At 39.0% G+C, this 15459-nt stretch overlaps 1 protein-coding gene across 2 annotated transcripts in view; it reads right to left on the bottom strand.

Moving 5' to 3' along the window:
• BTBD9 (BTB domain containing 9) overlaps window positions 1-15459 on the bottom strand; it is a 213735-nt gene that overhangs the window by 47889 nt on the left and 150387 nt on the right. The window contains exons 9-10 of one of the 2 annotated variants that reach the window (XR_007246302.1): window positions 2009-2116; window positions 1608-1811 (exon numbers count right to left, since the gene is read on the bottom strand). Coding sequence is in view for 1 of the 2 variants with exons in the window: in XM_048518360.1 (XP_048374317.1) it covers window positions 2009-2116 (108 nt within the window). In the remaining variant the exon portion in view is untranslated. The remainder of the gene's footprint in view (window positions 1-1607; window positions 1812-2008; window positions 2117-15459) is intronic. The other variant, XM_048518360.1, reaches the window with a different exon arrangement.

Raw genomic sequence — 15459 nt, 5'->3', positions numbered from 1 at the left:
TATAGACATGGTGTAATGGCATGGTCAGGACTTTAGAATTTGCCCAGGCAGCCTCTTCATTCAGCCATTCTGGACTGTAATGCAAGACAATATATTCATTTGTTTGAGCTGTGTAATAGGAATACACAGAGGATTCTTCATTTTCTCTCTTTCCATAATTTCTATTCTTCTCCTTGTAACACGCCCTTGTGCCAGTGAGTGCCACCTGGGTCTTCTCTTTGATCCTTCTTATCCAGTTTCTCTTACTATAGCTGAAGTAATATCCTAAACATGGAAAAAGGTGCAAAGCCATCTGATTCTGAGAACTAACATTGATGACTTACTGTGAAGGTTCCTTCTACTCTGAGGAAGGGAAGGCACCTTCAAATGTGGGCTGTTCCCATTGGCTACTCAGGGAGACAGGACTAAAGTCTCTGCTTTTTATCCCCCTGTTAGGCCACTGCTAGTCAGTTCAAAACTTTCCTAGAGGTTAACTAGAACATAATTCTTGTAACTTAGAACCCAACTATATAACTGTTAGACACTATATAGATCTCTCAGTTCATAGAAGACGACTGTTAAGGATAGTATAGCAGTGGATAAATTTGCTTCTCTCTTCCTGTTTTCTCTAATGCAGTGTTTGTTCTTTGGTACTGTTGCTGTTTATTTGTTGGTCTTTTCACTGTATGCATAAGCCTGTGAAGGTTCCTTCTGCTCTGAGAAAAATTATCCCTCCTCCTTTTCTTCCTCTGAGAGGTAAGAGACAGAGTGAGCTGTCTCTGTGGGCTCCTGATGAGAAGGGCTTCCTTGCTGCCTTGGTGGGTCAGCAGTGTAAATGCCACTGATGGATTGCAAAATCCTCTTCTGAGCCTGATGTTTCTGATGGTACAGGCAAGGGAGATCTATGGCTGCCTAGAATGGTGCTAGATGGTGCAAGGTTGGCCTGGAGGTGCAGCATCTCCATCTTCACTGATGTGGCTTTTTCCCCATGCCTTTTTTTAGCCTGTGTTCCTTCCTGCTTTCACTTTTGTGGGTCATCTTGCTGCATTTCCTCGAGCTGCTCATGGCCACCTCCTAGCTTGCTGATTTGCAAGCTGTGCTCCAGCTGCTGTGTCTGTAGTAGACCTGGGTCTGCCTCCTCCTTACAGAGGAATCCCTCTTTGGCGCTTTCAACCCTCTCGTGCTCATGTTCCAATATTGTCCAGCTCCATGGGAGAAACAGTGGAGGCAAGGAGGAGATTTCAGGAATGAAAAAGTAATAAGAGTAGGATAGATCTTTTTTAAAACAGGTAAGATTAGGTATAGAAGTAAGTATAAGAAGCAGAAAGGAAAGAGAAATATTAGCTAGAGCCTTCAGAGAGTCCTCATTAAGCCACTCTCCCTATGTGAAGCAGGAAACTAAACTGTCCAGCAACAGCCCAACAGGTAGATGAAAAGAAGAAGCTTAGTTCTGCCTTCCTAAGCGACCAATGGAATAATCCACATTTGAAGATGCCCTCCCTCTCAGAGCGAGAAGGGACATTTCTATACAGAACCTTCAGATCACCAACACTTCATTTTAATTTGTATAGTATTACAGACAATTTGCGACCACTATTTCTAGTATTCTGTTTCCTATTTTTACTCACTGAACAGCCAAACTGAACATGACAATAGCCGCAGGTTCATCCCATGGCCACTGATGCCATTTTTGAAGCTGCTGTAGTTCTTTCGAAATTGCTGTAAGGCCCCATCTGGATCTGATATGCGGAGTGGTGGTCCCAGAAGCTCTTGTTTCCACCCTCTATGCTTTTTCATGTGAAAAAATACCCACTCCATGACTGTTTCAGCACCTGAAAAGGAACCGAGAGGGACAACTGTTCCTGGAGTTGCCCTGCTGTACACTGGACCCAGATTGGGTCCTCACTGCAATTTTTAAAGAAATAAAACAGCTTTGGTGGCCACAGGATGCACCCATGGCCACCATGATGTCTAATTTGGCTCTTTGAGACTGAGAAGTGATAAATATTAAGCAGAAAGCTGTGCTCACTTGCAGGAAACCTTTGTTCTGTCAGCCACCATTGTCCACTGCTGCTGGTTAGTAGAAACTTCAATGTAGTAGCTGTAGCTTCTGTCATCACAGTCCCAGAGAAGTAACCTGGATAAGCACCGAGGAGATGAATTCAGCAGATGTCAGTAAATAAGATTATGTATAATTTATCTCCACCATTTTCTTTATACTTTATTCGGATTATACTAAAACAAGCAGTTATTCTTTTAAAAATCAACAGACGTCTCTGCAACCATATACTTTAAATTGTCTAACAAACCGTCTTTGTTTAAGGATACACACAAGAACAATAGATACAGGTATACCCTTAAAAAAGCTTTGAGGCAATTCTGAAAATTTTGTTATTTTAAATATGGTTAGCAATCCACAACATCTTATCAATTAGACAAATTCTATGAGATACATCTAATTTATCCTTAACTGATATACGTTTAACTCTCAGCCTTAAGCTGGATCATCCTTTGTGCCTGATTTGGGAGGCGGGGGAAACAACAAGGATGATTTTGAGCAATTGGGCCCAGCATCAGCTACCAGCTGGTTGCTTTCAAGCAGCTTCCTACAGCCTAGTCCGAGGGCAAGTCCATGGCTGGATGGGTGGAAGGAGTGGACCTGGGGGTGCAGGCTTCTCTCTGGTCTGTAGCTCAGGTTGAAAAGGAGTGGGCTGAACAGGCACTGGGCACTCAGCAGCTCTTTCTCACCCCTTGTTTTCAGGCTTTTATTTTCTGGGTGCCTTGTCTGCAGGGGATCGCTGGTTTACAGGGCCAAGAAGGAATTTTACTCAGGGCTCTGACTGGCTGATAGACCCTGGAGTTTTCAACTTCTTCATAGCAAAGAGTATATAGTGTTATCCCAAACTGGACCCAGAGCAGGGGAATTAGCTTTAAAAGAGTTCCAGAAAGGAATAATGCAAGATCTTGTAGTCTGTGTATACCCGGGTGGATCTTAGTAGAGGAATCTCAAAATAAAACAATGAGGAGTGTAGTTGTAAACAGAAACAAGAGTGTAGCTGTAAGCAGAAACAAATGACTTTATTGTATACATAATAAATCAAAAGAAATAAAACTATAAAGAACTTACACTAAATACCTCAGAAGTGATTTCATAAGCAATCATACATGAACACATACAAATGCACCAATAAGAGGGCACACATAAAAGGTAGAAGGGAGGAAACTGAGAAGCTTTAGAGAAGTATCATACAACAAATTCAGGGCTGGAGGTCCAAGGGTATATGCTGTAGAGGTCCAAGGAGGAGCAAGGAGCTGGCAAAGCAAGGGGTGGGGTGGGGTAGTCTGCAGTGTGCAGCAAGGATTCTCAGAAAGAAACCAGAGTTCTGACCAGCACTGATCTAAACCAGGGATCTGAGGAATCATTTGCTGTGTTAGTGGTCCTTCTTTTACGGTTAGGACTGCAGGACAGATGGGAGTTTGACCATTCTGACTTTGGACTGGGTCAAGATAAAAGTATAAATCTTACTGGCTGGTTGAAAGGCAACTGCTGTCCAATTTTGGCAGGAAAAACGGGGGGGGGGGAATACCTTGGTTAGGCTATCTTGTGAGTGAAATTTGCATGGGCATAATGAACCCGGTTGAGGCACTAGGATTAACATACTTTCATTAAGTAGAAGTGAGCCAGATCTGTCGGCATGTACATAAAAATCTGAGTAAAATAACCTTATTAATATACTGTAATTAAGTATGTGTGAACTAGATCTGCATAGATAGGATGGGGGGGGGCAAATTGAGCATGCATTTTGATTGAGTGCAAAAAGGAAGAAGAGGAACTGGCAGCTAATTAATGAAATAGCAACAACCTTGGGCTACGCTAGGCAGACATCTTTGGTGTATGTCAGATTTTGGGTGATGTCTCCAGACTTGAAAAGTTTTTTTGTCATTTAAAAGGATATGCCACTTAGCTTTGGGAGATTGCATTTTTTTCTCTTCCTTCTTGAGAATTTCCAATGGTATGGTTCAGGTGCCTTATTGAGATTCCTCAAGTTTCAGATTCCTGGACATTTAGGCAGGAAAAAGGGATGCCTATTGAAATAACTATGTTCAAAATAAGAAGGAAACCTTACCACCTAAGCCGGGGTCTCAGCTAGAGGATGGTGCAGGTCCTCGCAATATACAATGAATACTTCATTGTGATTTTAAAATGAGCATAACTGTCACAACTGGCTGCTGGTGTTTACCGGGAACACCGTGCAGATTGTACAGGGTGGGCTCCCTGCATGATCAAAAAGGAGGGTCCCCTTAAGGAATTCTGGGCAGTCAGAGGGCATTGTAGGGCTGATGCATTGACCATGCTCCCAGGATGGGTAGGAAGAGTTTCCCAGGTTGGTAGGAATGATTTCTGCTGTTTCCAGCTCTAATACCAACCCAGGTGGGTTGGAGAAGGTGTTGACAACAGTTGATCTGTCAACTGTATCCACTGTTCTCAGCCTGTGATCAGTAAAGTTGTGGATTGATTTTGCCCAGCACAGTGTGTCTGTGTTGTCCTGGTTTCTCCCCCCTCCCATGGTCTGGGCCCCACTCCAGCCCAAAACTCAATCTATGCACAAAACAAACGCAACTGGTAAGTATGAACATAAATTACATTTGCCCAGCAGGAGGTCAGTTGCCAATCTGTGTTTCACAAATCATCCCAGAAATTACAGCCAGAAGATAACAAAGAGAAAATAAAGGGGACCCTCTTAAGTGGGAGAGAAAGAGGCAGGGTTTGGTTTATTTTATTTTTTCACAATACGTAGAAATGAGGAACTTAAATTAAGAGGAAATTAATAAACGGTCTACTGTTTCAGATGGAAATTCACCACCAGTTGTGGAAAGAAAGTAGAGCTTGTAGTGAAAACTAAAGCCCAGTCTCTACATATAGAATTGGGGTTGGACGGTGATTAGGTAACAAAATGAGACTGTACCACTTCAGATATCAAATGAAAAATTACATTTTTCTAGGTTCCTCTACATTTCCTGTAAGGCAAGTGATATCTAAGGCTAGGTTAGAACCTTTCCTCTTAATGATTTTTTTTACATAGAGTTTTTTAATTGTACACCATTAAAAATGTGGTTTCTTACCAGAAAGTGTGTTACATTAAATAGTTGCCTTCACCTTCTCTCAGTTTCGGAGATTTTTCTTTGGGACCAATGAAATTGGGGTTATGTTTTTTTTTTCAAACAGATTAGTTGTGATTTTGCTTACGTCTTACACAAATGCTTTGGCTTGCTGCGTACTATTGATTAGTAGGAGTTCAGTTTATAGCAATGAATTGCTCTCTTTGCCACTGTTTTGATACAAAATTCAATAGTAAATATGTTTCCAAATAAGCCTTGTCTTTTCTACCGGAGCTAGAAGTGACTGGAAGCACGGCCAGAATACCACATTACTTTGCTTTAAAAATAATTGCTCTCTCATCAGTCTAGAAGGAAAGATTTTAAATTGCAGTGTTCTAATTGGAAGCCTGCATTATGCATGTTATGGCACGCTACATTGTGCTGACTGTGATTTTTAACTTCTGCTCTTTTCCTTAAGGGTTTAATTTGCTACTAGGTCCAGAGTAAAAGTCCTCTGCCTTGTCCTTATTCACTGAAATGGCATTTATGAAGCAACAGAGCATGATTCCTCCATGTTGTTTGAGATTTGCACTCTTGTTTGTGGAAGGCCTATCCTCGTTATTATGGCAATTGTTTCATAACCATTTACCTTATCTCTCTAAAAAAGTAGCAAGCACACTAATTATGATACACACACATTTACTGTGATTGAATTGAGTGATTACTACAGTATGAAATCTCTCAGCATTGTTCCATATGAAGCAAATATTTAACTATGCAGCAAATTTTCCCACTATTTAATACTTTTTTATTGTGAAATCTTAAATGAGGAAAGCAACACAGTATTTTCTGAAAGATTCTCTTAAAACTCAGAAATAACATTACAATGGCCACCTGAGTCCTACTAATTAGATCTTTTCCAAAATCAACAAGTGAGAATGTCAGTCTTATTTTTACAAAATAATTTTAAATGTCTGGAAGCATGTCACTAATGAAAAGGAAGAAATACTTACATTCCTGTGTTCAATTTTAAATGTAATACAATCACATTTCTTATCAAAATGAATGCGTGTGTGTTTGTTTACATAAACAGGCCAACCTGGTTCTTTTACAAGAATATTTAAGTATTATACTGTGAAATCAATTCACCTCAGTAAAACCATCTGACTTGCTTCCAATTGCTCAAAAAGATTATGCTTCTGCAAAAATGATTCCCCTGTTCAAAAGCAGTCAGTGTAGATGTTACTTTTAAATGCCAAAGAGGTGTATTTGAGCCAGCTCCAATAGCTTATAGGAATACATCCACTAAGACAAAACCTAACTGGCTTTGTTTATTTGTTATAAATAAAGTTATCTAAACTCAGGACTCAACGATAATAATACTCTAAAAAAACTTTACTTTCATCATCTCTGAGTCCCTGAAATCTGACTAAGGTCATGAGAGGCTGGACAAACAAGCCTGTTTCAGAGTCCTCTACTTAATTCCAGCTGTTAACAATATTAATAACTAATAATTTCAGAAGCTAAAATAAAAGGTTTCTGAAAGATGACTTTTAGTTCTCATTAGTGCTGACTTTTTGCAAATTAAAAATTTAGAGCTGATTCAGTCAGAACTCCCGGTGGCCTTATTCCATATTTGGTCAGAAGAAAGACTCTGATGTCTGAAATTTTGCTCTCTCACCCACTCTTTATTACTGAAGCTGGAAGGACTTTTGGTTGCTCTAAGCAAGACTGCAGTTAACTTGGTTTTTTTAAAAAAATGCCAACTGAGGGGCATTTTTTAAGATCTGCAATGAGCATAAACATTGATATAGATCAACATAACATCTTTAATTGTAGGCTAAACCTTTTGAAGAAGTACAAGTGAGGACGAAGTATGTAAATTTTAAAGGAATCTAATTATGTTTTCTAGCAAAATCCCCTTTCTCACTGGGAACTCTGCAGTCTCCTCATCTCAGATTTTCTCAGTTAAATACGATGGGTATAGTTGTTAAAAATTTCCAATGGCACACCAGTAGCTAAGATACATTAAACATCTTCTTTATATGCATTTAGAAAACTAGTAAAGATCCACCTATTTTCCCTGGCCTTTGGCTGAAGATGGTTTCTAGCAATATGAATTTTTAAATAGGTTTTATGAATTTTTTAACAGGTTTTAATTAATTTTTATACATTTTGTGAATTTTGGTAGGTTTTAATACGTTTTATGGATTTTAAATAAGTGTTATTGTTATAATGGTATATACTGAAATTGTTTTTAGGCTTATTGATATTTTATTATTTTTATCTTTGTGTTGTAACCGGTCCTAAGACATTTGGGCAAGCTAAAAATGCATACATACAAATAAATAGATAACAATAATTTGAATATCTTAAATGAAACCAAACTGGTGAGGCTACAGGGCAAAAGAGTTGGGTGGGATAGCTTAGCTCTGCAAAAAACAACAATAACCACATTACTCTTTTGAACTATTACCATTGAACATTTATCTGCCAGCAACACAGTACTGGGTTTGGTGCTTGTATGTGAAGCTTCAGATAGTCTTAAAATGTCTCAAAACATATATGTCTGTGAATGGAAATTTTTAAAATGTAACAAAAGTGATAGAATTGTTTTAAAAAGCCTCCAGATAAGAAGCAAAGTATTATTTTTGTACAACCAAAAGACAGTAACCCTTCAAGATACACTGAAAAGAAAACAAAGGTTGCATAGAATGTGCTCTGCACGTGCTGCCATTTCAGACCACCACAAGGAGTCTCCCAGGTGCTTCCATGAATATTCACTGGAGCATTCTGGGCACAAGGGCCACATTTCAAGCCATGGACACTAATCCTTCAAATATATTCCAAGCAAGCTATCAGGGTAAAAGTCTGTCGAAAAGCTGGGTTGCACTGTGATGGATAGGGTAAAATTGTTTGAGAAAAGAAAGAAGAATTGAATGCATTACAGGAAAAAATCAGTTTTTAGTGTGAAGCTGTTCCTGCTATGCAGGCTTCCTCTATTAGGCAAAAATGTTAAATTACCCTTCGTTAGTCAGTCTTGCCCTGTGGGCTAGAGAGAGAAATGTAAGTGAACTTAGTTCATACCACTCACTGCCTGCAATAACTAGAATATTAAACATTAGCCTCAGCCACATCAACCTTGCTGAAAATCCATTAATTGAAATAGGCAGCATTCAGGGTAATAATTATAAGACTGTCCTAGAAAGAATCTCAGAAACTGCAAGGGAAGCATAAGTATCCATTAAAAGGCAGGGAAAGGACTTTTGCCTTAAAAATGGGGCCTTGATTAATAATCCCAAGTCCAAACTGCTAAAGACAATATTTCATATCTGGATGGATGGATGTGAGGAGGAACGTGGTATTTTTAGTGGTCTTTATCAGCTTCTTATGGAAACTGAATTCTTTTAATGCACCACAAGGATTGTCTTGTCTTATCATAGCATCTACAAACGCTACGTATTTCATTGAGTTTTTGCATTCTGCTGAGTTTGTCTGTGGTCTGCTAACAATTACTGGTATAATTTCTGTGAGGTGTTTGTGGGGGATGGACAGAGGTCATTCAACAAGCTGAGAAAATACTCTGAAATAATATTATTCCAAATTGTGTACACCAGCGACAGACACCCAACTATCTGTTGTTAACATGTGATTCAATACAAAGGAAAAAAAACTTCTCACATTGATATTTTGAATTTGATTTTGGCATTGTCTTTTCCATTTATTCCAGTCTTGGATGGAACAGGGATCATTTTAGGACAGGGATCACACCTACTCTACTACACGGAGTAGACTACTTGTCAAAGATCACCCAACCAATTTCCTAGATAAAAACCTGAAGTACCCAATCAGCTTTCTTTCAGAGTATATGGTAATTCATTTAGCTGTTATTTTCCACCAAAATATTATTTTTATTTGTCCATCAAACATGTTAAACCTAGAATGTAAATTTAATGAATTCCTCAATACATAACGTTTCTCATTGTTGAAGGCTTTGACATATGTGTGTACATGTGTATAAAAATTAAAAGGATTTAAACATGTCACATTTGCAGTAAATCTTAAATAAAAGGCTGGTTTACAGAAAAGCTTAGCTTTTTGAGAATTTTTATAATATATTTGTATTTCAACCACCATCTTCTAAACCCACATTTAGATTCTTTAATAACAGTTTCATAGTTTGAGGCTCAATTTTAACAGGACTATGAACACATATAAAAAGTCAGTTGCCTGATATTCCCAGATAAACAAGTCAGTGGGGTGTGTATGTGTGTGTGTCTGAGAGAGAGAGAGAGATCACAAAATTTCTAAGACTCATATACATTCACAGTAATTTTTCTAAATAAATACTGGGTGGATGAGATGAAATATATTTAAAAGGATTTGCTATGAAGATTACTTGATAACACTTTTAGGTTGACAGAAAATAAATTCAGGCCTACTAAGAATGTAAGTATTGGTATAGACTAAAGGCATAATCAGTGTAAAACAAAAGTTAGAGATAGTTGACTAGGTGGTATAGATGAGATTTGGGATATGCAATGCACAATAAATGGTAAAGCAGTCAGAATTGCACCACATATAGGAAACAGAGTTCTCAAGACATCATTTGAGTATGGTTGCACATCAAGACAGTCTATGCAGGTTGAGGTCTGCATGGGGCTGAAAGACATCCTGCTCTCACTGGATAATTTCTTCATGACAAAAAGTCCTTGAAGTCCTCAAGCATAACATATATTTTTAAGAACTGGCATAAGCCAATGATACTAGCACACACTGTATTGGCATAGCACTAAAGGCTCTATAACAATACTATTAGGCCCCTACTATGGAGAGGAAAGGAGCCAGAGTGGTGCAGTGGTTAAGAGCAGTGGATTCTAATTCAGAGAAGTAGGTTCGATTCCCCACTCCTCCACTTGAAGCCTTCTGGGTAATCTTGGGCCAGTCTCAGTTCTTGCAGAACTCCCTAAGTCCACACAGAGGCAGGCAGTGGCAAACCACCTCTGAACATCTCTGGCCTTGAAAAGCCTAAGGGGTTGCCATATTTCAGCTGTGACTTGACAACACATGTGGGCACACACATACACAGAGAGGAAGCTAGCTGGAGAGTTGAAATTTCTAAAGAAAATCTCTGTTATTGCTGGTTGGCATAATAAGATCTAGGATGTTGAATTCTCCATTCCCCTAACCAGGTTTATGAAAATTTGTGGGATGGATTTATCTGCAGAATTCTAAAATCAAGTGTCATTTATTCAAACATAAAACTGGTTAGATCTCTGAACTTGAATTGGTAAGCGAGAGGGAGCCTGGGCTATGCAGAGCTAGATCTGAGTCCAGTAGCATCTTAAAGACCAGTAAGATTTCCAAGGCATAAGCTTTCAAGAGTCAAAGCTCCCTTTGTCAGATATCTAAAGAAAGAAGTTGGGACTCTCAAAAGCTTATACCTTGAAAATCTGTTACTCAAGTCTAGCTCTTTTACTGTAGACCAACACAGCTACCCACCAGGGGTATGTAGCAACTGGAGGCCGAGATTGCATCTGTAATGGCTTCTCTACTTTGGAAAACCTCCCCCCCACAGCCCACACAACAAATCATCTGATTTAGCTTGCTAAGTGTTAGGAGATAGGGGAAAAAAACTTATTTGACCAGGCATTTGATTTTGTAGTCTGATAATCTTGTGCCTTTGCTGTTCTTACTAATTTTATTTCTGATTGGAAATGGATTTATTACTTCATTTTCACACAAAAACTCAAGGCTGCTTTGAATTGCTTTTGATATTCTACTGATCTCATTTATGTTTCCAGTGTTCATGGTTTCTTTTTAATATTCTGAGTTGATTCTATTTTCGTTTTTATTTTTTGTGCAAATCCATTTTCACTGACCTAAGTTTTGCATGCCATCACATTATGGAAAAGTGACATATATTACATGAAAATACCACTATCCAACATTCCTAATATCAATTAAAATTAACCTTTGAACATTACTTCCAGTTGCCTTCATCAATTTTCTTCAAACTGTATATAGACTTATCTATTAATGGCATTGTCATTTTAATTATTAACTATTTATTTATAACATTACACAACTTACTGCAATATTATCATTCTTATAACCTTGTTGAATATAATTTATCCATTCTTTCCACTCTAATTTAAATTCCATATCAGACTTGCATAAAATATAACCAGTCAGTTTAGCCATTTTTACAAGCGTCATGACTTTAAGATGCCATTCTTGCACCATTGAAGTTTTCCAATTTTTGGCCCAAATTATTCTTGCAGCAGTGGATAGGTCTCTAAACAAATCAGCATTATTTCTTGTTTTTCTTAACATCTAGATTCCTAGCAAGTACATTGCAGGCTTCATCTCTCTATCTTATAATTTAAGATCATTGATATTTCTTTATGTATCTGTTGTCAGAAAACTTTAGCCTTTCTGCAAGTCCACCATTGATGAAATATAGTACCTAATTCCTCTCCATATTTCCAACACCTGTCAGAACCTTGTTTCATCTTAGCTAACTAATGAGGTGTCATGTACCAATGGGAAAAAAGTCTTACAGTAGTTCTCTTTAATATAGTAAATCTTTGTGAAGTTTAAATTTTTGGTCCATTATTTTTCCAGGTGTCCATCATGATATTATGTCCCATATTTCTTGCCCAACTGATCATATAGTCCTTTACATTCTTTTTCTCCATGTCTACAACTAGACAAACTTCATACATCTTTTTATCAGATGTGAGTTTGCTTTCAATAAGTAATTCTCTAATACATCTGTCAATTAGAATGTGATATGAGAACAAACTAATCAAAAGGTACAAACCATATTGCAACTAAAGTTGTATAAAACAGTAATAAATTATATTTTTAAGGAAACCTGAAAAGTCAAATTCACACATGTGATGGAAAATACTTAGCTAAACTAGGAAACTATACAAAAGTGGCAGGATGAAACTTCAAAGGCCTAAGTTACCTCATGGCCTGAACCATGTGTGACTTCCCTTTACTGTAGCGATAGAATCATTCCATGACAACACATTATATAGATAAAAAGATACAAAGTATAGAAAAATGCTAAGGACTGTCTTAAGAAGATTTTTTTTCCATTTTAAATTGATTTTACTTTCAGGCAGAACAGATATACCAAAAACATTTCAGAAATAAAAAGGAACCCGAACAAAGCCTTCTGTGACAAGCTGAAGCTGCATGTCACTAGGAACTACATATCTAGTGTGTGTGTGTGATGTACTTGTGATCCATAAACATCTGCACATTCAGACCCACTGCTGCTAAGTCTTGTGTATACGCTAACATTTACAGCAGGGGTCCCCAAACTACTGCCCGGGGGCCAAATGCCTGTGGCTCCCCCCCTGGAAGTTGCATTGAGTCCCGCTCCGCACCCAGGCATGGCGGGCGATGGCTCCTATTCATATGTGCAGTGGGGGCTCGAGGGTAGAGGGAGGAACCGCCCCAAATCTGGCTAAGTTGGATTACAGTAAACATGATGGCACCCCCCAAATCTCCATGAATTTTCTGACTCCAGAGTTGGAAAAAAACCTTACATGTGGCAAACGCTCTGCAACGTCCACCCTTCCCTCCTCGACTCACTCCATGTGTGTTGCTCTCAGGCTTTCTTGTTCTGCCTTCACCTCCCATTGGCATCAGCCAGGCTTGGCTAATCAGCTCGCCATGGCATGCTAGGGAGGAAAGAACCCAGGAAGATACCTGATCCTGGGTTAGATGGAATGCTTCATTGGGAAAGTTCTGCTTTTTTTTTTTTTTACAGGGGAAGGTATTCCACAGCCTCCCCAACAATATTTGGAGCCCACCCTGTACTTGACATACTTTGGTCACTGTTCTAAAAATAGACCATGACAGAAAGGCTGAAAGGTGAAATCAAACATTTTACAATCATTTGTGCATAGGAATTTGTTCATAGTTTTTTTAGTCCGGCCCTCCAACAATCTGAGGGACAGTGAACTGGCCCCCTGTTTAAAAAGTTTGGGGACCCCTGATTTACAGTCTCATCCTTGCTGCAGTTGCACTGTAAATTCTGGCAACTTTCCTTCTTCTTTATCTTGTCACATACAACATAACAATTCCCGGTAATGCTAATATAACACCACAGCTTCCCCTGAAACAGCCTGACAAGAGAGTACACTTTATATTTCTCATTTATGAAAATTTCTTTTCATAACTTCACTGTCCTGATGCCAAGGCATAAAGGCAGGGAATGAGGAAAGCATAACTAAATGCTAGCTACTTACATTGGGCACCTCTGCCTCCTTTAAAGTCAAGAAGTGTCCTTGTAAAAAAGATGCCTCTTCAATTTACCATATATACTCAAGTATAAGTCGAGGCACCCAATTTTACCACAAAAAAACTGGGAAACTTATTGACTCAAGTATAAACCTTCAAACTTGACTTAGTAGCAGATAAACAGAAGATTTGGGAGCAAGATGAGATAGAGTTGCTTAACAGAATTTGCATTAGGGATGAGCAGCTTTCCAGCACTCTAGGAACACAAATGAACCACTGTTTTCCTCCAAATGTAAAATAATTCTGGGATTCAAAGCCATGCCAGCCTGAACTTTGCTCCAAAGAAAGTCTTTATCTTCAGCAACATCAGTATTTGGCAGTAAACTTGTATTCATCTAGAATGCTACGCACCAATAACCTTTAGGAGAGAAATGCCTTGGTTTCTTTTAACACACACACACACACACACACACACACACACACACACACACACACACACACACACACACACACACACACTAGTTATAATGCTATGCAGGCTGTCCTTACAGCTTGTTTTTACAGCTCTGGTGAGTTAGAAAAAAAGCAGCAACATGCTTACCGGATCCCCACAGCAGCCCTGGCTGCCATCTTGGAATTACTGTATATACTGGAGTATAAGCCAAGGGGGGCTTTTAAAGCATAAAAATGTGCTGAAAAAGTCAGCTTATACTTGAGTATATATGGTAATACATTTTCTTCTAAAGAATGCCTGCTAGGGAGTTCTAGATAGTTTTCTAAAAAAACACAACACATTATAACATGATACTGTGCAAGGGAAGAATCTTTCTAACAATTTTCATTTGGGAGTTCAAATTTTTGTAATTTTGTGCTATTTGCCTATGCCAGATCATCTACCCTCCCAACAGGGTGCTTGACATATCAAACATTGCAAAAGGTCCCTGAAAACATTTCCACATTTCAACTTGTCTTATAAAAATGTGCATTATGGATGTACTATGAATTATATTTCTTCTTGACCTGCTTTCAAGAAACCCAGAACAGTGTACATCTTATCATCAACACTCTGCCTGTAATGTTATCCACAGAGTAACTAGGTAGAGTTTTTGATTGGCCAAAAATTGCCCAGTGAATTTCAGTGAATCTGAACCTAGGATTTTCTGTTCTATGAAAAAAACTTTATTCATTGTGCCACACTGGCACACATGCCTCACTAGATCAAACCAGGGAGGTAAACTGTTCCAGAGGTCAGAGGTCTGTTGCATCTTGCAAGCTGGAGAAAGTAGAATGCTTGATGGCATGTTGTGACAATTTTGCTCAACATTTTGCAGATAAATGCTCTTATCCCTTCCAACTTGGACACTAAATTAGAAGTGCCAGTATCAGATGGCGCCAGGGTAGGGTGCCAATGTATCCAGATGCTGGGGACACTTACCATTTGTTCAATCTGAGGATGTGGACAGCATCCTTGAAAATTTGAGGTCTACCATCTGCTTATATGACTTGCGCCCTTCCTGGATAATTAAACCTGCCACGGGAGCAAGGACTGGCTGACTGGGTCCGCTAATTAATGCCACATTGAAATAAGTGGTGGTCACCCCTAGCCATGAAAACAGGCTGTGTGGTTTGTCCACTTCTAAAGAAGCCTACCCTGGACCCAAGAAATAATAATAGCTATTGACCAGTCTCATATGTTCTGTTCTTGAACACAATAATTAAATGGGTGGTGGCTGGATAACTTCAACTTTTTCTAGATAAAGTTGATTGTTCGCATCTTTTCCTGTCTGGTTTCAGCCTGAGTTACAGGGCTGAAACAAATGTGGCTACTCTGTGCTGGGAGATGGGACACAAGAAGTTCAAGTCTGTTGATTCTCCTGGATTTCTTTGAAGCTTTCAGTACCATGGATGTGGCAGCTCGCCTCGTTGCCCTCGATGTTAGAGGGCTGATCCGTCCCTCCTCCCCTCTCCTTAGTAGTGGTGGGCTCGTCCTCGCTTCCGTTGTTAGGAGAGTGGCACGCTAACTGGAGCTTCTTGGTCCACAGTGTAGATGCCGAGCTGGACACGCCGTCAGGTAGCCCTCCTTGCCGTTCTTCTGCATTCTACTAGCCCTCATCTGTC

Source organism: Sphaerodactylus townsendi, linkage group LG01 (assembly GCF_021028975.2).
Source record: "Sphaerodactylus townsendi isolate TG3544 linkage group LG01, MPM_Stown_v2.3, whole genome shotgun sequence".
Classification (NCBI taxonomy): domain Eukaryota; kingdom Metazoa; phylum Chordata; class Lepidosauria; order Squamata; family Sphaerodactylidae; genus Sphaerodactylus; species Sphaerodactylus townsendi.
The sequence above is the reverse complement of the archived record's forward strand: the minus strand, read 5'-3'. Positions and strand labels throughout refer to the sequence as shown.